The following is a 27,127-nucleotide window of genomic DNA, read 5'->3' on the forward strand; positions in this document are numbered from 1 at the left end:
CGCCCATACCTGGACCGGAGGGACCTAGAAACTGTTGTACATGCCCTGGTAACTTCGAGATTGGACTTCTGCAACGTACTCTACATGGGGCAACCCTTATACCAAACTCGGAAGCTTCAATTGGTACAGAATATGGCAGCCCGGCTGGTCACTGGTGCTACCAGGACCAGCCATATAACACCTATACTTAAAGATCTTCACTGGCTGCCTATTCGCTTCCGAGCTCAATATAAGGCGTTGGTTATTACCTATAAAGCCCTAAATGGCTTGGGCCCAGGATTTCTGAAGGACCGCCTCTCCCCGTACAATCCGCCTCGCACCCTCAGAACATCTGGGCAGCAATTGCTGAAGGTGCCAGGGGCTAGGCTAGCTTCTACCTCTAGAAGAGCCTTTTCCACAGCTGCCCCTACCCTCTGGAACACGCTGCCCACCGAGCTCCGCTCATCTACTACCCTGGCCCAATTTAGGAAGGATCTTAAGACCTTCCTATTTAAGCAGGCATTCCCCGACTAAACATCCTGTGGGCCTCCCTCCTCTTCCGTGGCCATGAGGATGGGCTAATGGGGCTTTTATTGTTATTTTTAAATTTGTATTGGTACTGATGTTGCTGTGTTTTTAACCTGTATCTGTTGCACTGTTGTATTTGTAAGCCGCCCTGATCTTTTTGGAAGGGCGGGATATAAATAAAGATTTTATTATTATTATTTATTTATTATTATTTATCTAAACATTAGGAAGAACTTCCTAACAGTAACAGCTGCTCAACAGTGGAACATATTGCCTTGGATAATTATGGAGTCTTCCTTCCTTCCTTCCTTCCTTCTTTCTTTCTTTTTTTCTTTTCTCTCTCTCTCTCTCTCTCTCTTTTTGAGGTTTTTAAACAGAGACTGGATGGCAATCTGTCAGGACTCAGGAGTGTCTTTGTGTCTTCCTGCACGGCAGAGGGTTGGACTGAATGGCCCTTGTAGTCATTTCCAACTCTATGATTCTATTATTTGGACTATTGCAATGCACTCTACAGGGGACTGCCTTAAAAATCAGAAAATTTCAGCTAGTTTGAAATGCTACAACCAGATTGTTGACTGGGAGTGGTTGCAGGGAACATGAAAGTCTCTTGTTACATGATAGAATCATCGAATCATAGAGTTGGAAAAGATCACAAGGGTAATCCAATCCAACCCCCTGCCATGCAGAAACTTATCTTCTGTTTGCCGGCCCAATTCAAAGTGATATTTATGATCCATAAAGCTCTATACATCTTGGTCTCAGGTTACCTGAAGGACTGTTTTCTTTCATATGAACCTGACTGTGCTATAAGGGTCTCTTCTCTCTTCTCCTATTTCCACTATGTTTGTTTCATGTGACACAACAGAAGGCTTTCTCAGTGGTTGATCCCATACTCTGAAACGTGCTAGCAAGGAAGTCTAGTGTATATATTTGCTCCCCGAAATATATCCAACAAATTAGATGTAAAGTTTTAGAGGAAATGGGAATTCAATTATCAGAAGGAACCTTGGGGTAGATATAGTTCCTATTCCAGTTATACCAAATGCTCTCTGACAAAAGCTGTCAGCACCATTTTATGCTTCCTTTCCATTTCTATGCTGCATGGAACTAAAACTGCTGAGCTTGTTTGCACACTGTTAGACTGAGTCAAAACCTTCACATGTTAGGTAGTACCATTTGAGAGATTAGCTATGTTAACTAGAACTCTTGGATGCTATACAAACAGGATTTTGTGATATCTTTAACTCTTCTCACAAGGGGGAAGAAATTTCTGAACTCAGATCAGAGTTTTTTCAGCATGCAGGTGTACTTAAAATATGCAGTTGGAAAGAAAATGTGCACTGGAAAACTAATAATGGACAGTTGCGGAAATGGGAGGGAAACTAAAAACATTAGGCTTATTAAGCATTTATTGTGCATTTAAACAACAAACAAACCGCAAGCATACTTACACTCAGTTTTTAAACAAATTGCCCAGATCATATTAAAAGAATTTATTGGTCAGAATCTCCTACTTTTCACCTTCATATGCAGGCAGGTAACACTTTGTCACATCCTTGTAAAATCCCTTAGAGAGCTTTGTGCCTTAGATCCACCTTACACACTATGTTCCTTTTTCTTCACCTAATGCAAGGCAGCTGGCCAATGGGAGCATATTACTGCAAGACTGTACAGTAAACCCTATTGACCGAAGCATAAAATGAACTAATTTTATGCTGTGTCCTCTGTGTTGTGCTTCTCAGGCAATGTTGATGAAAACAGCGGAAGTCCAGCTTTGGAGAGCTCCAATTCTGGCAGTCCAAACCTAGTAAAGCAACAGGAACAGCCCATGCACTGATGTGTCACTGAGTTGGGATTTAGACTGGTGCATGAGACATCAGATGGTCCTGATGGTTAATGAACTAATAATTGAATTGTTTATATATAGTACAAAAGGAGTACTGGCAACTGTGGAGAAACTGCCACTGATATGGGGTGTAAACAATGGACAAAGCATGTTTTGTGTTTGTTTGGTTTTTGATGTTGGGGGATGATCCAAAGAGAATTTGTGGAATTGGACTATATGCTTTAAGACTTTAAGATGTACCATAGAAACCAAGCAACTCCAGGGAAATTAGTTGCAATTATGACTATGAGAAAATCCAGGTATGAAGACAGTGATATCACACCGTAATCATTTAAAATAAAATGGGGATGAGGAAAGCTGTATATTATTAGATACAGTGCACCTGAGCTGTATGCAGGCATTCTATATGTGGCTTCAAGTTTACGCTAAAGCTGTGCAACAATAGAACATTTGGCATGTGCACCCATGGTGCGCATGGCACATGGTGCCGCAAGCATGTGCCCCATTGTTTTCAATGGGGTGCAAGCATATGCAGAATTCTCCTTACATGGGGGGAATCTGAATGGACACACACACACACACGCACGCATAAGGGAAGGGCCCACTGTATTATTATTTGAGGAAGTATCTGTAAACAGGAAAATTGGATTCGGCACAAATCAGATTGCCTGTTTCTTTAACTACTCCACATCTGGTACTCTCCAGATGGGTTGGTCTACAACCTCATCATTCTTAGCCACCACACATTTCTGCGCTGGCTAGGATGGTAGGAATTGTAACCTAACAAATTTGGATGGTGTCAGTTTGGGAAAGCCTGATCTAACATCTAATGCAGATCTACAGAAATCTGAAAATTCAACATACGATACAATAGTAAAGTGTATACTATACATATAGTCATAAAGAACATTTCTGATAAAATATAGTAGGAAATATTGTTTTGATTTAGAGACAAATGTGGTCCACTCATCCCTTTTACTGAAAAGATTATTTAACAAAGCTGAAACATGATAGCTCGGGACAAAATCTCCCCTAAGTCTTAGCAAGTCCATTATAGTCACAATAGTATAACCTCTTTTAAATTACTCTGAAAGACAACAGTGAGTTATAAACTAATTTTGATGTTTTTGTCATCTAACATGGGATTATAGAGAACAGAGAAAGCACTAGGCCCCTTTATATCACACAGTCTTCTTTATAATACCTATGTTATAACTGTTGTGTTGTTTGTTATAAAAACAAATTGTATGTATGTGTAGAATGTCCTGAAAATATTAGTGTTAAGTCTACTGTGATATGTCCAGTTTGAACAGTTATTGCCTATTTGAATTTAAATTCCGCTAATTTCAAGTGAAACTTTCCAAGAAAAATACTGCAATCTCAATAGAGCAAACACGGCACAAAAATGATATAACCTGGCAACTGTAATCTTTTTGTTCCAATTAAGAAATGTTCATAGCAGGAAAAAAGATACTTAAAGACAGCTATAGTTACAAAGTTGTTATACATCTTGAACATAAAGCACAGCTAACACTTAGGATTACACCACAGTGACCAACTCAGACAAGAGTCTCACTTACTGAAACCACAGAAATAAGCAAACAATATAATCATGCATACAGGGCACGTTTGAAAGCCATGTGAGGCAGGAATATAATTCAGATGCTGCTATGGTGTTTGCCTTATTAGCCTGCCATTGGCTGTCCAATGAAAGCTAAGTTACAGTATACTATCATCAAGACCATGGTGGTGGTGTGGTTTCTGAATTCGCTTAACTATATGAATGGGACACTCTTACAACTTGTTGTAAACTTATTCAATATCTTAGATTCCTGACAAACTGTCTGTTGAAACAGCCTGAAAAACCCACAAAAAACTATGTTCCTGAATCCTCGACTGAATCCTATTGTTTGTATAGCATCCAACAACTCTACTAAGTTAAGTAATCAAGCACAGATTTAACTGGGTTTAAGCCCACACAGTTCTTACTGGCTTGGGGCTCTGTGATTTCCCTGGGATTGCCTTCATTAAACAGCTCCAACATGATCAAATTGTTTAGAGTATACAGAGCATAGCATCAATAAAATCAGACTATACCTAAAATGTTAGAGTATAGTTTACAAAATCTAGTTTTTAATCCCAACTAGAGCAGACCACTGAATCACTTTACATTTCAATAAAATGTGTTGACTTAGTAGGTTCCCACTGAGTCAATGGGATTACTCTAGTTATAGGCCATACATTGACACTGAATAACACCAGTCTTTATGACTATCATGGAGCTTCAGGGTGCAATTCAAAGATATAGCTGTGTTAATCTGTAGAATCAGTATGTACAGAGAAGCTGTAGCACCTTTGACACCAACTGAAAGAAAGAAGTTGGCAGCATGGGTTTTTGTAGACTTAATGTGTAGACTTCAGGGTGCAGTTAAAGCAAGAAGCTTCACAGACCTTGTTAAGCTTCAGTTAATGTGAGAAATTCAATGTGAACCAACTGGGGTTTCAGTTGTACATAAAGAGACTCTGTTGCTCCGTTAAGCACTTTTTTCCAGCCAAACTTGACCTGAAGGCTATTTCAGATTAGCAGAACCATTTCAGTTCCATTTGGAAAGGAATCACAAGAGGTACCCTGCAAGACTGTATCAAAGTGCTTTTCCTTCAAGCAGCTCTCACTCACAATGGACAACTAGATGGTGTTAAAAATCCTACAAGCAACCACATGAGGGTATGAGAATAATAGCCGTTTTCTGCTGTTTTTCCAGCAAGTGATATCCAAAAACATGTTGTTGTTTAAAATATTTCCAAGTCGTCAGTTTTTAAAATAGTGGCATGCAATTAGTATACCAAATTTAAAGAATGTAATAAAGAGTTTTCTAATGTATATTCGAAGGCTTTCATGGCTGGCATCCATAGTTTTTTGTGAGTTTTTCAGGCTATGTGGCCATGTTCTAGCAGAGTTTCTTTCTGACGTTTCGCCAGCATCTGTGGCTGGCATCTTCAGAGAATGCTTTGGCTGGAAAAATTGGGTGTATATATACTGTGTGAGCCTGGGAATGCAGGAGTGATTTGCATGTGTCTTGTTCTGTGTTGATGGCTGGCCTCAGCCTGGGAGGTTAATGCAAACGAGGATTAATGTCTGCTAATTGGTGATCAATTATCTGCTGGGAAAAGTCTACATAGGGACCACCAAACGCAGTGTGCAAACAAGAATCAAGGAACACGAGAAACACTGCAGACTGGGCCAGCCAGAAAAATCAGCAGTAGCAGAAACGTCAGAAAGAAACTGCTAGAACATGGCCACATAGCCAGAAAAACCCACAAAAAACTAAAGAGTTTTCTAGCTGGGCAGAATTCCAAAGTTTCTTATATTCCAAATTCCAAAGTTTCTTATATTATCCTCAAATGGAACAGTATCCATTCAAAAGCAAACAAGGACTTCCTTCTGGCACTGGTTTCAAAGCTAAGAGATATCTTACAAAAGAGGTTTTTCTTTTCAGGAAATTTTGGGTGTGTTGAGGGGTCCCCCAAAGTAATAATTCACAATTTGCTCAATCAGCATTTGGTTCTATTTAGCATCAGCACATGTTATCAGCTCATCAGTGGGATGGGTCAATGTGCAGATAGATAGTCCCTTGTGTTTCTTCCTCTGCCTCAGAGATATGCACTTTGTTCTTTTTGCTTCATTCCTATCTGTTGAAGTCACTCCTTTTTCCTTCAAGGAAGTCTGTCCCCTTGTTTTACCTTTATCTAAGAAGTGCAGACAGTTTTGTAGGATTCCCTTCTCATTTATAGCTGCCAGGGGTTCCAGTATCCAAACTAAGTGTAATTCTTTTAATTTCCTGAATTGATTACTTGAGACAATAAATGTTTTTCTTTTCACCTTATTGTGAGTATCCAGAGTGATAACTCCTGTTTTCACCACAAGCTTGCATTGCACTAGCCTGCTGCACTCTTACAGTTCTGCTAGTGTCCTAGACAGCATCTGGTGTCTTGGGGAGGCCAATTCTTCAGTAGATGGAAGATACCTGGCCAAAGTCTCTCCATCTCACAGACTGGGTCCACTGCTCCCCTTGTCTGGCCATTTTCACAAAGTGAACTCCCGTTGCTACAGTTACCACTGTCTCTTTCTGTCTCTCTTGACTACTTCGGCATCAGGATTTTCCAGTACGTGATCCCAAAGCTAGTGCTCTGGTTGCTTCTAAACAAGGCTACTATTCTGCAAGCCTCCTGACTCATTCACTGCATTCTACAGGAAATCAGCTTTGACTGACATACTTCTCATATTCTTCCATTATCTTTTCTTAATAGAAAACTATCAGCTGAGAAGGAAAAGGTAGAATGGATGCCTTTTGACTGATAGCACTGGGAGCCCTCTGCCTGGAAGCATCCTTTGCCTCTACTATAATAATAGGTGTCTCCATCATGTCAACCTGTCCCTTTGGGGAAGAGCAATCTACCTCAATATTTAAAGGCTAAACATTATGCTGAAAATCTGTTCTTAGTATCTGGTGTACATTCTAGATGTATCCCAGAGGAATTCCTAGTGGTGTTAGCAGATGTCTCAGATCACTGAAAAATGATTTATTGTGGGGGTCCCCATAAGTCGACAGGCAACTTGATGGCACATACACACACATGCATTGGTATGAGAAGAGAAGAGACCTCCGCAACCAGCATTAGCTCTATTTTAACAATGCACATTCAGGAGAATGTGCATTGTTAAAACAGGACCTTAGAACCTTCTCTCATTTATTTCCCATGTGTGGGCTTTGCAAAAACGAGGAAGAGAATGATTATTCAGAGAACATCATAAGGCTCGGAGGAGGTGACTGCATAGTTTGTTAGCAGAATTTGGGGTGGGAGGAGAGAGAAACCTTGCATCTATCTGCATGAACTGTCATTGATCATCCCTAGGGGAGAGATGAAATGTCTTTTTCTGCATCTTTGGAAGGAATCTTCTTTTTTCAGTATATGTATCTGGGTAAGATGTAGAAATGTAAGTGGTCATTTTATTTTAGGCATTTCCCTTCAGCCTTGATAAGGAGAAAGGTAGGCTGGAGTTTTTCCCTCTCTCAATCACAGATTTGCAAGGCAGCCAGTCAAACAGTGGGATGATGTTTTCCCTTTTCAGCATTTTGTGCATATAAGCTCAATAGCCAGAGGCTGTCTCCTCCTACACGAAGGGGAACCTGCCTGTCAGTAACAGCCTGAGAGTTTCCCCCCTTCTCTTCATCCATGATCCTCTCTCTCTCTCCTTAGCCTGCACCCAAGAGCCAACGCTCTGCTACTGCCTGTCACACAAATCAGACACTCACTCACTCACCGCCTGTGATCTGCGCAGGGCCAAAGCACAGGGCCAGCTGGAACCACAAGACCACCAGGGAGAGCCTGGACTGGGAACGCAGGGACAGTGGCGGAGGTGGCTGCTGCTGCAGCTCTTGCTCTTGCTTTTCTAGGAAGGGATCCCTGCTGTTCGGATTCATTCCATGATACATCTTTTATCCGCAAAGGGCATCCAGAATGCAATGGTCTGCAAACAGAAAGGGCAGCCTGCTTTAGGACATGGGCACTTTCTTCCCTTGCACACACCCCTTCTCTTAAAAAGGTGGCCCTCTGAACCTGGAAAGGGACAAGCAACACTCTCCATCCACTTGCATACAAATTAAACCAAGCAAGAGGCAACCCCAGAACCCATCCAAGGCTCAACCCATTTGACCCCTGCATCCCTCATGCGCCCCCTAGGGGCAGCAGGAGGAAAAATACTTCAAAAAGACCCTCTGCATCAGGTAATTCCAGATACCTTTCCAGGTTTTTGGGAAAGCTGCAGTTGTCCTCTGGCTTTATGTGAGATGGCTCCTTCTCCCCAAAGATCCTCCGCCATGGAGGGGGCCTCTTGTCCCTTTGTCAGGGTGACCAGATGTCCTAATTCCCCCAATGTAGGACATTGAAGGAAAATGGAGGGCATTGCCAAATTAAAAATACTACTATGAATAAAAATTTGTGTTTCATAGTCCTGCTCCAAATGGAGGATGTTGTGGAATCCCTCCTGGACAGAAGGTTGAAATGAAGGCCATGTCCTGGAAAAGGAAGGCGTCTGGTCGCCCTGCCAGATGTCCTCATCGCAAAGGAGGACAAGGTGCCGCAAAATGGAGGATCTCCCAGAAAACTGGAGGACATGACCAAATAAAAAGCTTCTAAAAAGAACCACTCAGAAATAGGATGAAAGTGTAAGACAGAAATAGGTTTGAAACATAGAACAGAAGGCTGAGATGTAAGACATATCCTGGGAAAAGAAGATGCCTGGTCACCCTGACAGATGTCCTCACCACAAAGGAGGACAAGGTGCCACAAAATGGGGGACATGACCAAATAAAAAGCTTTTTAAAAATTCTACTCATAGAAATAGGATGAAAATGTAAGACAGAAACAGGTTGAAACATAGAGCAGAAGGATGAAATGTAGGACACGTCCTGGGAAAGGAAGGCATCCGATCCCCCTGCCAGATGTCCAAGCTGCAAAGGAGGACAAGGCGCCGCGCCAAGGGAGGACCTTCCAGAAAAATGGAGGACATGAGCAAAGAAAAAGCTAAAAAGAAAAAAAAACCAACATTAACAACTTATGGAAATAGGCTGAAATGTAGAAGAGAAGATCGAAATGTCCAGGAAAAGGAGGGCCCATATCCTAGTCACCCTGCCCTCAGGCCATGTCCACTGGAGCCTCAGTGCTTTGGCACAGGGATGCACTCCCAGTCCCTCCCTCCCTTCCCTTCCCTTCCCTTCCCTTCCCTTCCCTTCCCTTCCCTTCCCTTCCCTTCCTTCCTTCCTTCTCTTCCCTTCCCTTCCCTTCCCTTCCCTTCCCTTCCCTTCCCTCTTTCCTTCCCTGTAGCCTCTTCCCCTCCAAACTGGCCCACCCGCCTTCTTAGCCACTTGCAGCCAGTGGGGGCTCCTTATTCGAGGACTCCCCCCCCCCATTTTAAGAAGACCTTTCCCTCTGGGGGGGGGGGGCTGTGAAGTACTTCCCTCCCTCCCTCCCTCCCTCCCTCTGCCTTCCCGCCCAGAGGCCAGCTGCGCAGTGCGCCCTTTCTTACCTGAGGGCTGCCCGCCTGCATGGAGACTCTGGGCTCTTCCTTTCCTTCCCCCTTGCTCCCTTGGCCAAGCCTCCAGACGCCACGGCTCCCTGCGCTGCTGCTGCTGCTCCTGCTGCTGCTGCTGCTGCTAGTGCTGCGAACAGCCGAGGAAGAGGAGGAAGAGGAGGGAGGCCCGGCCCGCGCCGCAGCTCGCGCTCCTCATCCTACCTGTGTCTGCAAAGGGAGGAGGAGGAGGAGGAGGGGGAGAGAAAGAGGCTTGCTTTGGCTGCAGCCAATCAGGAGCTGGAGCCTTACACCTGCTTACTGTGGCCACAGACGTCCTCCTTTTCTAGGACGCGTCCTCCATCCCAGCCTTCTCTCCAAGACACTCCATAGACATATGGAATCCGGATTCTTAGCTCAACAGGAAGGGCATTTTGGGAATTCCTCCTGGATCAGGGTGACCAGGTGTCCTCCTTTTCCAGGACGCGTCCTCCATCCCAGCCTCCTGGCCAAGGCACTCATAGAAACAGAATTCTATGTGTTTAGTTTGTAGAGAGCTCTTGTAGCCCTTTTGAGAGTAACTGAAAGAAAGAAGCTGGCAGCATGAGCTTCCTTAGACTTAAGTCTACTTCCTCAGGTGCAGTTGGATATAAGAATAATATATAGAGATCTTATAGCCGCTTTGAGAGTAACTGAAAGAAAGAAGTTGGCAGCTGAGCTTTCCTAGACTCCAGTCTAGGAGTCAGGCGCATTTGGATATAATAACAATAACAACAATGTAGAGAGATCTTGTGGCACCTTTGAAACTAACTGAAAGGAAGAAGTTGGCAGCATGAGCTTTCCTAGACTCCAGTCTCCTTCCTCAAAGCTCCTGCTGCCAACTTCTGTCTTTCAGTTAGTCTCAAAGGGACTACAAGATCTCTCTATATACTGACTCATATAGAAATATTAATTCCTGCTTCTTGGTCCTGCTCAATGGGGGGGGGGGGGCATTTTGGGAATTCCTCCTGGGCCAGGGTGGCCAGCAGTCCTCTTTTTCCAGGACACATCCTCCATTCCAGCCTTTTCTCCAGCACAGGGGGTGCTCAGGTGTCCTGAATGCAAAGGAGGAGTTGCAAGGCACTGCAAAATGGAGGGCATTCCTGGGCGGGCGGGGGGGGGGGGGCGGGAACATGACCAAATGAAAAGCTGAAGTCACTGAGAGATAATCACACCAGCAAAAAAGACAGGAGCACAATGGTATGCTCCCATCAATATCACGCAATAATGTGAAGATTATCACACAACGTCATGCTTATCCCATGATTATCCTGTGAATAAGGAGGGATTCTAGCGCCACTTTTTATTAGCAGAAAATCCCAGTGAATAAAAAGCGGTTTTAGAATTCCTCTTTATTCACTGGTTAATTGTGGGATAATCACAACATTGTGTGATGTTGCATGATAATCTTCATGCTATTGAGTGATATTGACAGAACTATACCACCACATTTCCAACTTTTATGCTAGTGTAATAATCTCCATAAATCGATACTTCTTAGTTATGCTCAGCAGGAAGAACATTTTGGAATGCCTCCTGGACTGAAGATTGAAATATAGGACATGCCCTAGAAAAGGAGGATGTCTGGTCACCCTAGTCCAGGAGGAATTCCAAAATGTCCCCCATTTACAGCATCACTAAGAAGCATGACTTTATACTGATAAGAGTGTTTTCTAGCTTTGTAATTGGTTGTGTCCTCCATTTTTCTTGCACGTCCTCCATTTTGCAACATTCTCCTTGTTTGTAGTGAGGACATCTGGGCACCCTGCTTCCACGTTGCTCCTGGGAGGAAGCCTTTCTTGCTTTCAGGATTTCATTTGAGTTGCAATGAAAAATGTATGATTTTAATGAGGGGGCAATATTCTTAAATCAACATGGTATCTACAGCCAGAAAATCAAGTGTAGTGACTGCTTAGTAGATTAATCCAACAGTGAATCCTAACTGGATTCCAGGTTATATGGACAATTTGTATCATTTGCTAGTGTGGAAGAATTAAAAAACTTCAAAGACCAGTAACATCAAAATACAGTAATTTTTATGCATGGTGTTCTGGAAAGAGTATTTCTTTGCCCTACCTGCCGATGCTAAGAGATGAACCCAAAACCTTTCACACACTCAGCATGTGTTATTCCCACTGAGTTGTGACCTTTCTTCTACAGTATTTTCCAGTTATTTTTCCCTCTCTCTTTTCCCCTCAGCAAATTATGCAAATTAGAGCAAATTAAAAATGACTTGATTTCAAGAAAATCTGATTCTGATCGTACCCAGTCTAGGGATCAAGTCTCAAGAGTGAAAATATGCTCCTGATATTTGAAAATGGCATAGGAGAAGCAGTCATGAAGGCATGACAACAACGCGCAGCTTCTTGCTGAGGACACTAGAATGGAGGGGTTTTTTTTCCTTCGTGTTTAATCCTTTTAGTTGCTCATTTCCACCAAACTGTAAACAGATCTGTGCCATACTCTCTCAAAGTCTGTACAAATATGATTTTGCAAGATATGAGTGCTGCAAAACAAGATGTCACTTGCCATTCAGGATTCACCATTTCACAGCTTCGGTTATACAACTGCCTGAAGATGACAAAACACAATGGCACAATATCTGAGCTTTCCAAAGCAGTAACTTTATAAATGACGATATTCAAAAGCCAAGGGAGAGAACACTTTAGCCTCCCAAGAGAGCATGTCACTGACTTTAAAGACTTCTTATGGAGAGAATTAAATGCAAAGAGAAATCAAAGCAAGGGACTGCTAAATTAGAATGGATTAGGAAGATCCAGTCCATCACTAGAAGTTTGAATGGGGATAATGGTTTCTTGTCACACTTTTATGTGTTACTTGTCTTACCTAGTGCCAGGACATTTCTATTATCTGGAGTGCTTTTGTGAATGACTAGTGTTAATAATATAACTGTGACTGTCAGTACTTTTTGCATCTATTTCTTCACTGACCTCACCATTTATAATCACCCCAGCCATGCACACTGTATATATGCCTGAGACTCTGGATACAACTTCACACATCTGGTGAAGTGGGGTGTTACTATAATAAATTTTGTAGAGCACAAATTTGTTAGTGCATTTTCTTAAATGGAAGTGATGGCTTTCCACCCATGGGAAAATCTAGCAGAAAAAAAGGGAAGCTCCCAAGCAACCTATATGTACCCCTAAAATCAGCCCCTCCAGAGCTGTTTTTTTTTTTTAATGTCACAGAGGGAAGAACTGGGAAAGTTCCACTATGACTTCAAGCAGAACATTTGATTTAGCCCTTAATCCAGAAGGTGCTGGATAACACTTTCAGCAAGTGAGATTGTTTGCTGCATCAAAACTCGTGTGATGCTATGGCCAACACACACCAGGTCTAAAAATTGTGAACTAATAGTGATATATCACCTTGGCCAACAAAGATTATTCTGGTCTTTGTGTTTCTATGGGTGTCTGCTCACAATATCCACAGCTCTTGCTAATGTTATTTGTGCACATGACTAGCAAGAGGATGCAGTTTGTTCTGCCTGCTTCCAAATATGTGTAACTTGTCTTACATGTTTTCATAAGTGCTGCAGCCTACAACATTGAACACAACTGCCAAAGACTCATTCCACAGAATGGGCATTTCATTTCTGCAGCAGCCAGCTAAATTGTCCAGCTATGATCAATATGCCCCCATAATAGATCAGTCATTGCCAAGCCACAGCAAGTCTGCCAAGTTCCAGAAGGATAATGCAATTACCAGCAGCGCCAGTGTTATCTCTCAAACTGAAGGTATCAACAGTTCCTGAAATGTCAACTGATGTTCGACTGCGCTTTGATATTAAATGTTCAGCTATTGTGCAAAATGTATAATGTAAACACAGAGAAAGTCACAATTGGCAGAAAATAAAGTGGCATACCACATGTAGTTTAGATTTAAGTTAAAGATGGGGAACACATAGCTTTCCAGTTTACATCAGTTTCAGCTTCAGCATGGTTAGTGAACACAAGGGAATTGCACTACAAGAACCTCTGGAGAACTGCACTCCTTGCTAAGTGATGATGTTAATCCCCCCTCCCCCTGCTTCGATCCACTGGGAGAGGCGGGGAAACATAAATAAAATGTATTACTGTATTATTATTTTATTATTTCCTTCTTTTTCCCCTTTATTTTTTCTTCTACTTTTTTGATATTCATAATTTTAACAATAAATTAAAATTTTAAAAAACTGTCTTTTTTTTTTTTACAGACATCACCTTCAAACAGATTTCTTTTTGTGGGTGATATATGGTAGGACTAATGTTACTATATTGTATAATACAATAGATATATGAATACTTCTATAATTCTGCCCTGATAATTATATGTATGCCTCCCTTTCCCTTCTTTTACTTTTAAATCCTTTCTTCTTGTTGTTGTATACATACCAGTCATTTCTGACTTACACAGTTGCCTATCCCTGATATTATGAAACTCTAAGAGGTTCCTTTAAAACCTATCTGCCTCTCAAACCATGTGGGTGAGAGTGTTGCAAAGGCTGGGTGCTACCACTGAAAAGACTCACCTGCACTCGACTGACTATTCGGTCCACCAAAGTCTCCAGTTAAGATCTCAGTGTTTTATTATACTAAATATAGAGGAGGTTGGCATCCTGGTCCCAAGGTGTCCCCAGTGGTCCCAAATTTTGAGAAATAAGAAAAAAACAAGGCAAGTATTGTTTCCTACACACTGAGTGGAAGTGGAGAAGGAAGGTTAGAAGGCTAAAAGATCTGAGGAGGGATGTAGTGAAAGCTTTGGCATCTATGATGAATTAGTTGTCCTTAAAGCATGGTTGAGAGAGATGATAATTACCTTGGGAGTACATATACAAAACTGGCTTAGAAGGCCAATTTATCAGTAATGATTTTTTTTCAAAGACCACATTCTCTTAGAAACAATTTGTTGGGGACAACACAGCAGCAGTGGATAGGGCCTGGACCAAAAGTGGTCTTTTTTGCTTTTTGATACTCTTTTTTTTTCTTCATCCATGATAACTGCCTTTTCTCTCTCCTTTGTTCCTCTTCTGCCACATCCAATGAGCTTCTGGAGTGGGACTGGTCACTTTCATTAGAGGAGTTAACTGATTTCTTGCCTCTGTTGAAGATCTCAGTGTACTGAACAGGTACATGTTGAGGCAAAAGACTCATGGTCCTAAAAGCTTTAAAAGCTGAAAGCAGCATTTTGAACTGAGTCTTGAAAAAATAATACATCTGAGGATTCCTATCCTAAGAAAACCCTATTAGATCCATGGGGCCATGATAAGCAACAGGTGATTTGAAGGCACAGACAGACAGACACACACATAAATTGCCTGACCCCTTTTCACAGCACTATAGTTCTGTTTGGCACTCATCATCGTTTCTGCATCATATTTAAAGCAATGGTGTTTGGTGTCTTCCATGTCCAAAAATTCTCTGCACATCAAATACTTTTCAGCTTTTAAACTTTAAAGCTGTCCAAGATGTTGAACTCTAGACCCAGAATAGGTTAAGCACCTTGGACAGCTGCTACCTAGACCACCGCACTGGAAGCTACTAGCTGCCGCTGCTTCAAAGACAGATGCATGCATAAGACATTGCAATGTCTAATCTAGTGGTTACCAGAGCATCAATCACTGAGGCTTGCACCAACCTAAGTTGGCCAAAGACACTTTGTGTCATGGGGCAACCTGTACACCCAATCATAAAGATGACCAAGAAATATGATCAGATTATATAGAGCATAGAAATGTTGCTCTTTTCCCCTCATTTCCTTTTTTGTTGAAAAATGCACTGGCACGCTGGCTGGGGAATTATTAGACTTCTAGTCTAAACAACTTGCCTAAGAGGGTGAAATTCACAAACATGGGCACATGAACCACTAAGCAAGGGGATATTTGACAAATATCTGAGCTTCAGTTTATTGGCCCTCATCCAAGCCTTTACTATATTCAGACAAGGTTTATGGTGATCTTGTCTTTTCAGTTGTCCAGGAATTTCAATACCATTTTGTTGGCTTTTGGTTTTATTATATTTTCATCACTACTTTTATGGTTTTTACTGCCCTTATAAGTTAAACTACCTCACAGTTATGGATAAAGAAATAAAATTCTGAAGAAAGTGTTTTAGAAGCCACATCTATCTGACTGAAGATAATATTGTTTGAACAATGGGTATGCGTGCCCTTCGCTTGTCAAATAAAAGCAATGAAATATAGAAAGGGAATCCTCTCCTCAATGCTGAATCATTACCCGTTAAAGGCAAGAATGCATCCATAACTGAGATATAGCAGCTGCAAGTATAAAAATCTAGTTATCATTATAGTTTTACCAATTACTGCTAATTAAGCTTTATTAGGAAGGCTTCAAGCAAAGGAAGAACTCTAATTGAACCGGTTCTTCCCGTTGGCTAACATGACCTATATAAATGATTATTTGCCTTTTTAAAATTATTTTGAGATATATTGGCATCCAGTCAGCTTTAGTACACTAGATTTTTAATAAATCCTGTAAACACAAGAAGTTGATTTATAACAAATCTGTTCATCCATGTAGCCTAGCACTATCAACTTGGACTGGCAAGAATTAACCAAGGTTGCTTTGACTTTAACCATTCGTTGCAATCTTTGGGTCAGTACCCAGCCACATTGTTTTAGCCTCTCCCATTCCAATATTTTCTGTTTTGTTCTCTCTTTTGGTTTTGTAATAAAATGAAACTGCTGCAGCAACCTGTCCAGTGTTGACAAGCGGAACACTACACAAATATAGCACAGTGATTCTACTTTAACTGCCATGAGTACATCCTAGGGAATTCTGGGGTATGTAGTTTAGAGAGTTCTCTGTCTGAAAAATCTAATTACCCCTCCCTAAATGCCAAACCCCGTGGTTACAAAGGATGGAACTATGACAGTTAAAGTAAATCATAGCACTATAATTATGCAGTGTGGAAGGGCCTGCTTGTTCCCATGTCAAAGGATGCAGAAGCTTTAATTCCTGCCTTTCTCCCCTCCCCACTTTCTTAATTTCAAGCAACATGTCTGGGGCATTTTGTTTTTACAAAATGAAAGAACAAGTGTTAAATTAAACCAGTACTTAAAGTACCAGCCCCTTGGGAACAGATACTAACACTGGAGTAATTAAGAATGGCTATTCAAGGGGCAGTTCACAGGCTGTTATCACTTATTTTGAGTTTCAATTGCATTCCTAAAACAGCCAGCATAGTGTAGTGGTTTGAGCGTTGGACTATGACATTGGAGATCAGAGTTCAAATCTCCACCCAGCCATGGGAGTGACTCTGGGCAAGACACATTTGCTCAGCTTCCGAGGAAGGCAAAGGCAAATCCACTCGGAAAAAATATTGCCAAGAACACTCCATTATAGGTTTGCCTTTGATTGGCAAAAATAAGAAATGATTTGAAGGCACATGAAAATAAAGCATTCCTATAACATGTTCTACCACTATGCCGTAGTTCCTCTGCAACTCTCTGTATTGTAGAAGAGGCCCTGAGATGAGGCCTCTGCAGAAATAAGGACAGCTCAGCTGTAGAACAGCCCTTGGAGAATGTTGTTGTTGTTGTTGTTGTTTTTAAGAAGAATGTACATAAAGATATTGTGAAGTCATCCGTAACTGTGCAGTGTTTGGATGATGCTCCAGGTTGCAAAGCATAATCCTAACACTTCTCAGTTAAGGACCCCTTCAGCAATTCTATGAACTTCCTCTGCAAGTAACATTCCCCATCAAAATTTAGATCAGATGCTCTTTGGAGGCAGAGATTTCTATTTGGCTTTAAGTTTCTTTCTCAAAACACAATTATACTGTAACACTTTGATGTCACTTTAACTGTCTTAGCTTGATCATATGCAATCATGGGATCTTTAGTTTCATGAAATACTTAGAATTGTCTGCCCGACAACTTTAGTGCCTCACTAGAGGATTCCACAGGATGCAGCCATGGCAGTTTAAATGGTATCAAACGTTTATAATTGTGAGGTATGAAAATGGCATGAATTATTGTGTAAAATAATTCATGCACCAAGGGTAAACAACTACTGGGGGGCTAGATTGGTCCCTGGAGGGCTACTGCCCCCACAAGGTATGCATTTCCAGCTGCAGGGATCCTTTCTTGGGTCCAAAATAGGGGAAACATGTCCTCCATACCCCTAAGGACCATTTTGGGCCAAAAAATAATTTCAAACTTATGTTTTCTCCCAAAATTTGGGAGGAGACCTGACAGACTCTGGGATTACCTCTGGCCCATGAGCTGCACTTTGCAAATTCAACATACATGCATAAAAGAATATCAGAAAATCCTATTTTGAGATTCTTAATTCCAAAGAACCAGCTTGCCTAGAATATGATTTTTCAAATGGCCAAGCAGGAGCTAGAGCTTGAAAAGGTTGCTGTTTTACTAAAACTCCCACTTGCTGTACAATTCTGGGAATTGTTAATGCTAAAAAGTGCCTTCCCAAAACTCTGCCAGGTAGTTCTGCGAAGCCCACAAGGTATACAAATAAACATCACCACAATCTTACCTACATAAGTAAGGGGATATTTCTCTCTGGACAGCTATTTCCTGTTGTTCATTGAGCAGTGAACAATGAAGGCACGTTTTTTAAAAAGCTGTTTCAAGCACTACATGACATTACATCTAAGAATAGTTCCCGAATCTCTGCTTCTTTTACAGTCCCAGAGGAAGAAAACCAGCTTCTTTGTACAATAATTAAGCTCTCTGGTATTCTATATTGATATTTAACACCAATCTGAACAAGAAAGCTACCAGGAACATGTATGAATTTATGATTAACATTTCTAGGGCAAGATATTAATCATTTGGGATGATATATATCAGACAGTGTTATATTACTAAACACTGCGCTATTAAGTCTAGTTGTGATAGGTAGAAAGTAAAGATATTTCCTTGACATGAATCTCTAGTCATAACCGACTGTAGAGGGCAGTGCTCATCTCTGTTACTAAGCTGAAGAGCCAGTGTTGTCTGAAGATGACTCCAGTGGTCATGTGGCCAGCATGACTGCACTGAATGCTGTTACCTTCCCACTGAAGTGATACCTATCTATCTATTTGCATTTACATGCTTGCAAACTGCTAGGTTGGCAGAAGCTGGGACTAGTGACAGGAGCTCACCCCCTCATCCAGCACTCAGACCTTGAACCATGGCCAAAAAGGATGAGAAGAAACAATGGATGATGGTTTTTTTGTGGTTTTAATTAACACAAAATAAAATTATTATTATTATTATCATTATCATTATTATTATTATTATTATTATTATTATTATTATTATCCTTTATTTATAAAGTGCTGTAAATACTTAGCACTGTACATACAATCTTTTAATTAGGCGGGTCCCTGCCCTCAGGCTCACAATCTAAAAAGACATGACACAAAAGGAGAAGGGAGTGGTGGAGGGGAAGGGGATGAGAGAAAATATCATTCATCATACATTCCTCTTCATACATTCATTTTTACACACATTCTACATATAACTTCCTAATACTATAACACATGCAGCTGAAAAACTTAAAGCAGTTAAAGAAAGACAAGAAGCAAAAGGAGACAGGAACAAAATCAGAACCATGAATGCTAAGGTCTAACCATTAGTGAGCAAAGATAAAAAGAATTTGTACAATAATCAATGCACAGAAATAGAAGCCAACAACAAAAAAGGAAGAACAAGAAACCTATTCGACAAGATTAGGGAATTCAAAAAGAAAATTAAACAAAGGGTTGGGATGCTATATGATCAGAAGGGGAACATAATACACAACCAAGATGAATTTTTTTAAAAAATACAATGGAAACAATACACAGAAGAGCTATATCAAGGTTATACACCAAAAGGATGTGACTTCAATCCCAGCCAGGAGCTCAGGGTTGACTCAGTCCTGCATCCTTCTGAGGTCACTAAAATAAGTACCCATATTGTTATGGGCAATTATCTTACAGCAGAGATTGTTTAGGCAGTATAAAGCGGTATATAAATGAAGCTGCTATTGCTATATCAAAAATGCAAAAAGATAAATGACACATGGAAACTAAAAATTAATGAAGAGGAATCCCAAATGTTGGAAATTGAAGTGAAAACTGCACTCAAACAATTGGGAAGAACAAATCACTAGGAACAGATGACATATCAATAGAACTGCTACAATCCTCAGAGGCAGAACCAAGTTCAGTTCTAACTGAAATCTGTCAACAAATATGGAGAACAAAGCAGTGGCCCACAGACTGGAAACAATCAAGATACGTTCCTATACACCAAGAAGGAGACACAAAATACTGCATTAAGTATGGGACCATTGCACCAACTTCCCATGCAAGAAAAGTCACATTCAAAATCCTCAGCAAAGACTCCTACCACATAAGGAACAAGAAATCACAAATGTGCAAGCTGTTTTCAGGAAATGAAGAGGCACTAGGGATCATTTTGCAAACATACAATGGATAGTGGCACGCACCAGGGAATTCCAAAAGAAAATCTGAATGTGCTTTATTAACTATAGCAAAGGCTTTGACTGCACAGATCACAGAAACCTATTGAATGCTCTCAAAGAAATGGGAGTGCTATTACACTTGCTTGTACTGATGTGTAACTTGTACTTAGGACAAGAGAATGCCATTAGGATGGTTCCCAATTGGAAAAAGGGTCAGGCAAGGCTGCATACTTTCACCTTATTTATTCAGTTTGTATACAGAGAATATTGTACACAGAGTTTGCTTAGAATCAGAAGCAGAAGGAGTGAAGATTTGAGGAAGGAACATTAACAATTTAAGATATACAGACGGCACATTACTCTGGCAGAAACCAACAAAGACTCGGAGCAATTACAAAAGATGGTCAAGGAGGAAAGTGGCACAGTAGGCATAATATTGAACATTAAAAAATGACTACGGAAGATCTGCAGGAATTAATTCTAGATAATGAAAAACTGAAATAGTCAAAAAGTTCCCATACCTTGGATCAAACATTAATCAGAACAGATTCTGCAATCAAAAAAATAAGAAAAAGGCTAGGATTGGGGAGAGCAGCTATGAAAGAACCCAGAAGATCTGGTGGGATTGCTGTCCAGGCAGGAAAGGGAGGCAATAGTGGCAGAGTCTAGCCAGCAGCCCTGCCAGACCTTGAAGAGGCTGCAGGCTGGCGGAAGCACCCTAGTCCCACCAGCAGTTGCATTGGCCAGAAGGTGGCCAGAGAAGTGCCTTGGGACAAATTATGTGACAACCTTACTTGGTGTTTACCCTACCCCCAACCCTGAGGTGTCACCCAGTGCAATACGTACCTCCTCCCACATCCATATTGATGCTCCTGGAACTGTGAGTCTCATCATTCTTCACTGTTCCCTACTCAGGCTGGGGGTAAGGCAAGCTGTAGTCCAACAATATCTGGAGGACCACATATTGCCTGCCCCTGCCATAAGCTATTAGATATTTGTATTGTAGCCAGAAGTCTTTCAGGCACTGTGCCCAATTCCACCATATCTTCAGCAGTGTTACTGCCCAACTAACCAGTATAGATTACAGTTGACCCCTGCATGGCAGCTGCAAGTTGTTCTGATATCCAGGCATGGGCGTTTACATGTGGAAATTATTATTGTTTATTTGGCCACCAATAAATAATAATAATTTCCACATGTAACCATCCATGCCTGGATATCAGAACAAACTGCAGCTGCCATGCAGGGGTTAATTGTAACCCATACTTGTCAGTTGGTCAATAACATTGCTGAAGAGATAGTGGAATTGGGCACAATGGCTGAAATATCAATAAATGTTATCTGGTCAGCTTATATACTAAGCAAAAAATAAAAGATAATTAATATTAAAATACATATGAAATAATTAAAACCAGGAAACAGTAAATGAAAATACAGCCAATTTTTTCCTTCTAGGAGAGAGGGTAAACCTATCAGCACTTGAATTCACATAGAAACTAAATGTAATCTTTCACAAAGGAAACTTTTTAAAAGGTGGCTTGTTTTAACTTTTAAAAGAGAAATCTGCAAGTTTCATAGGCTTTCTTGTATAAATACCAAACCCTCCAGACTTAGTTGAAACACACCATATTATTCGAAGAAGAGGTGTCTCTTGCTAATGCTGATAATTATTGCCTTTTATTAAATGTCTTTCTTCTTGCAATTAGTTATCAGGACTGAAATATTTATATAACACTAAAAATGGAATTTTCTTTTAAGTCAAATAATTCAATCACAGGAGAAAGAAGCCATTTTTCTAAGAAAATTTCCTCCTTTATATGTCTTTGAATGAAAGCTCATTCTTTTCTTTGAAGAGATAGACCTGGCCTGTGACAATTTTTCAGATAATTTGGCAAATCCTAGAGTTTACAATAATGCACTTCAGAGTATCTTTTGGTCAGTGCAGTAGGTTTTGATTTTTTTCCTTCCACAAATTAATCACATTTGTTTTTAAAGTACATTATTTGTAATTCTTAGAGTTATTTTCTTTCCATACACATAGTTTGCTACCACCTAACACTTTAAATGCCAACATTTGCCTCAGATGTAATCCTAAAGCTCAATCAGTATCCCCGTTCAGATATTTGGATGGTGATGTGCAGAAATCGCAGACAAAAAAAGCATTCCGTTGAAAATATTTGATGGGTCCAGATTATGCTGGAGTTATTCAGATTACGCTGGAGTTATTTCACCAAAGCCTTCAACACTGTGAGTAGAAAAGGTCTGTGGCAGATCCTGGAATGACGAGGATGCCCCCCCCCCAAAATTCCTCAAAATGATCATCCTGCTACATGAAGGCCAGCAAGGTCAAGTCAGATATGGCGATGCTCTCTCGGAGCCCTTTCTAATAACTAATGGTGTGAAACAAGGTTGTGTTCTTTCTCCAACTATATTTACAATCTTCTTCAGCATGATGCTCCAAAGGGCTACGGCAAATCTCAAAGAAGAAGACGGCATTTATATACGCTACCGTACTGATGGTAGCCTGTTTAACTTAAGCCGTCTGAGGGCATGCACTAAGATTCTAAACTGTGCGGCCCACCAAGGCAGCGGGACCGACCCTAGCCCGGTCCTGCCGCCGATTGCCGCTGCCGATTGCCACGCCCGCCCTGCTCTGGGCGCCCACGGATGCCTCGCTGCCATCTTCCTCCTCCACCGCGCATGGCCGAGGTCTGGGGCGGAGGAGGCGAAGGTGGAGGCGGCGCCTCCTCCTGCGCACAGCCGCACCACCTTCCCCGCCTCCCTGCAGCCGCTGGCTTCTTCCCCTCCCCCCAGCCTGCCTGGGGCCCTGGCACCGCTCAGGCCGAGCAGAAGCCAGTGGCCTCGCTGGCTTCCCTCTCGGCCTGGCTCGGGCCCAGGCGCCACTCAGGCTGAGGAGAAGCCAGCGGCCTCGCTGGCTTCCCCCCCCCCCCCCCCCCCGGCCTGCCTGGGGCCTAGGCTCCGCTCAGGCCGGGAAGGAGCACGAGGAAGAGAAGGAGGATGAGAACGTGGAGGAGGAGGAGGATGAGAACGTGGAGGAGGAGGAATTGGAAAGGTGAGTCATTTCAGGTCTGCCTTGGTTTTTTTTATTAATATACAATACTTATTTTTGTTTTTTTATTTCATTATTTTTATTATTGCTTTTTAATTTTATTTCAGTATTTTTATTATTGCTTTTTATTTTATTTCAATATTTTTATTATTCCTTTTTTATTTCATTATTTTTATTACTGCTTTTTATTTTATTTCAGTATTTTTACTGTTGCTTTTTATTTTATTTCAGTATTTTTATTATTTCTGAAGGTGAGACAGTGTGACTTTCCAAAGTGCATTTCTGTGTATTTTCGGTGCATTTATTGCTGAAAGGTCTTCTTTAACAATGATAGTGGTGATGATGATGATGATATCAGTCAGCACACCCCTCCTCCTCCTCCTCCAGGGCTTCAGTGGAAGCTCCATCCCTTGTGTGTGGCTCCGCCCCTGGAGGGTGGTAGCTCCACCCCTGGCATGAGGCTCCACCCCCAGAGGGTGGAAGCTCCACCCCCTGCTTCGGCCCCCCAGTTGTCTGAGGGACAGCAACCCGGCCCCCGGCTCAAAAAGGTTGCCTACCCCTGGTCTAAACTATCTAGTCCTTGAGCTGTTTTTTGCTGACGATGCTGCCCTCGTTGCCCATACAGAAGCAGCTCTGCAGCGCCTCACATCTTGCTTTGCTACTGCTGCAGAGCTCTTTGGACTGGAAGTCAGTCTGAAGAAAACGGAAGTCCTCTACCAGCCAGCACCACAGGAAGAACACTACCATCCCCACATCACTGTAGGCACATCTGTGCTTAAGTCCGTCCAGCAGTTCACCTACCTGGGAAGCATCATCTCCTCAAACACCAAGATTGATAAAGAGATCGATCACAGATTAGAAAAGGCATATAGCACATTCGGAAGGCTTCACAAAAGAGTATGGAGTAACAAACACTTGAGGCGAAGCACAAAAATCAGTGTGTATAGAGCCATTATACTGTCTATTCTCCTCTATGGGTCTGAAACATGGGTCACCTATCGCCAACACCTACGACTCCTTGAACACGTTCATCAGCGCTGTTTACGCACAATTCTAAATATACACTGGACTGACTATGTGACAAATGTTGCTGTCCTTGAGCAAGCAGGGATCACCAACATTGAGGCAATACTGAGGATGCAGCTGCGCTGGGCAGGACACGTTTCTAGGATGAAGGACCATCGCCTCCCAAAAATAGTATTCTACTGTCAACTCGCCACGGGTCAGCGTAAGAGGGGCACCCCAAAGAAGAGATACAAGGACTCCCTGAAACAACATCTCAGGCTTGGCCAAATTGATCACCAACAATGGTCTGCCCTGGCCTCGCATCGGGAGGCATGGAGACGCACTATCCACGATGCTGCAGCTTTTTTCGAAAGCTCCCGCCAAATGAGTCTCGAAGAGAAACGACAACGCAGAAAGAACCACAACCCAGAAACATCACCCAAAGAAACTTTCCGCTGTACTTTCTGCAACCGGACCTGTTTGTCCCAGATTGGCCTTTTTAGTCACCAACGCGCTTGTACAAAGCGCAGGATGAGTCCTTCCTGAATCTTCATGCGCGAAGCAAAGCCAGAGAGAGAGAGAGAGATTCAGTAAAATTAAGATCTACATCACCCCTTCCCAGCCTGATGTCCTGTTGAATGACAACTGCTGTCATTCCTTGTACTGTGTATGAGGATGATAAATGTTATAATCCAACCCATCTACAATCATCAAAGAATCATATAAATTCTCCCAGGTAGAACTTGCATCAGTCTTCTGACAGTCTGATTTCATTTGGAAGCTAAACCATTTTAATGCAAAATCCAAGGGCAGAATTACAAGAGTGATAATTAATTATTGTATCACACTTCATTTTAATTTACTGTATCTTGTACTGTCTGCATGCAGTGGATCTATGAATACAAATCAGAGGAATAACTGCAGTATCTGAGCAATCCTAACCTTCAGTTACAGTGGGGAAGAAGAAAATACACCACTGCTCCGGTGGAACAGCTGTCATATCCTATGTATATTTAATTTGAGAGGGAAGAGGAAAACATGCAACTTGAAAAATACAGAAAATGAAATAGATAGTAAATATACCCATGGCTTCTGTAGACACATTCTGCGATTTCCCAAGAGGCCATGGTTAGGGTAGCAGCAATGGAACATGCTACCAGCTCATATCCCCACATCACAACATGTACCATAGACACAACAATGCCACTGACACATATTTTGGCTTCCGTGTAAGTGTAAGTGGGACAGTGGACCTTAAAGCCTGAACTTTAAGGGAATCACCCAAGGTGTTGTATGCAAAATACACTTAGCAATTTGGTTAGCTTCTTTAAAGTTCAGATTAAACCCCAGAGTGAATTCACTATCCTAGTGGCATAGAAAGCACTATCTTCCACTGACTGCAGGGAATCATAGAATGATAGAGTTGGAGGAGACCACAGGGGCCATCCAGTGCATGCAGCAAGACACAAAGAAAACCCGCAAAACAGATGCCCATCCAGCCTCTGTTTAAAAAAGAAGGAGATTCCACCACTCTCAGAGGCAGAGTGTTCCAGTGTCAAATAGCTCTTATCACCAGGATGTTCTTCCTAATGTTTAGGTGGAATGTCTTTTCTTATAGCTTGAATCCATTCCTCTGTGTCCCAGTCTCTGTGGCAGCAAAAAACAATCTTGCTGTATCAATATGATATTCCTTCAAATATTTAAACATGGCTATCATGTAACCCCTTAACCTTCTCTTCTCCAGGCTAAACATACCCAGCTCCTTAAGATTGTAAGCCTGAGGGCAGACAACTGTGTAAACAATTTGTAAGTAACTCTGGCAGAAGAGTGGCATATAAAAACTCTGGATGAATGAATGAATGAATGAATGAATGGACATTCCCCACAGGGCATGGTTTCCAGAACTTTCACCATCTTGGTTGCCCTCCTCTAGACATCCCTACAGCAACAACCTCTCAGGCTTCCCTAGTGGGCTCAAATCATTTTCTGGGCCATTGTTTGGGAGCAAAGAAAAGGAAGGAGCACAGCTCACAATAGCAGCTAATCAGCAGGAGGATTACAGGCAGAGACCACAAAGATCCCTCCAGGACCAGGAACAACTGTACAAGCTCAGCCCAGGAAAGATATTAGTATTTTGCTTTCATAGAGATGAGCTGGGACATGGAAGAAGGAAAAACCATTGACTGACAGTAGTTTCTGCACAGAGCAGCCACAGGAAGGAAAACCTTTGCTGGGTAGTGGCTGTGATGTCAGTGGGGCCATGAATTCCCCCAAGATTTTAGCCAAAACTTTAAAGACTCTCTCCAAGCTGCTGAACCTGTTTGGGGGACAAGGTTCAGCACCTTGGATAGTCAGCTAGTACCAACCAACAAGTTTATTTACTTTAGCCAACCAAGCTTTTGCACACAACCTTAAAACAATCCAATGGGTAGTTTTTTTGTGAGTTTTTTGGGCTATGTGGTCATGTTCTAGAAGAGTTTATTCCTGACATCTCACCAGTATCCATGGCTGGCATCTTTAAAGAATGCATTCCACACCCCCAAGCCACCCAGAAGCTGGCTTTTCCGGGCCATTTGTTCGGCCCCTAAATGCCCATTTGTTTGCATCATCCAGTCTGTTACTGCTAATTGACAACAGATTAAAACAACACATCTGTTTATGCTAAAACTTCTTTTCCTGCACATTTGTTTTGCACATAAAACTTGTTTTTTTGGGGGGAAAACAACATTTCTAGGCAGGAAGCAATGCAACTTTTGCAGTTACACTATGTCCTGCATAGAGATGTTTTTGTGCAGAAAACACATTTTCTGCACAAAAGAAATTCATATTTTTGTAGCAGAAAAGGCTTGTGTTTGCAGGTGACACGAGTTTTTCAGGGGGAGGAAATCAAAACTTTGACTAGGCAGAGAAAACTGTATAGAATGCACTGTACTCTTGTCCAGTGAGCAGAAAACCAATGAAACTTTGTATGTCTAGAAGGTGGTACACTAGTCTAGGGAATAAAATACAAGGTACATGACTCACAGTTCTTTCTCCAAACAAGAAAACCCTATGAAAAATTCATGGGATCACCATAATTTGTCAGGCGACCTGAAGGCACTCACACATAGAGGAGACCTGCACCTGTGGCAATCCACCTTACTCTGCTTA

At 41.8% G+C, this 27,127-nt stretch overlaps 1 protein-coding gene across 1 annotated transcript in view; it reads right to left on the reverse strand.

The window, feature by feature from the left end:
- SUSD4 (sushi domain containing 4) overlaps nucleotides 1-9,648 on the reverse strand; it is a 158,729-nt gene extending 149,081 nt beyond the window's left edge. Inside the window, exons 1-2 of the mRNA XM_089529391.1 lie at nucleotides 9,441-9,648; nucleotides 7,677-7,883 (exon numbers count right to left, since the gene is read on the reverse strand). Coding sequence (XP_089385517.1) covers nucleotides 7,677-7,848 — 172 coding nt within the window. The 5' untranslated portion in view covers nucleotides 7,849-7,883; nucleotides 9,441-9,648. The remainder of the gene's footprint in view (nucleotides 1-7,676; nucleotides 7,884-9,440) is intronic.
- Between the last annotated feature and the right edge of the window lie 17,479 nt (nucleotides 9,649-27,127).

This window comes from Sceloporus occidentalis, unplaced genomic scaffold (genome assembly GCF_023333645.1).
Source record: "Sceloporus occidentalis isolate IW3139 unplaced genomic scaffold, rSceOcc1.0.p SCAF_6, whole genome shotgun sequence".
Taxonomy (NCBI): Eukaryota; Metazoa; Chordata; class Lepidosauria; order Squamata; family Phrynosomatidae; genus Sceloporus; species Sceloporus occidentalis.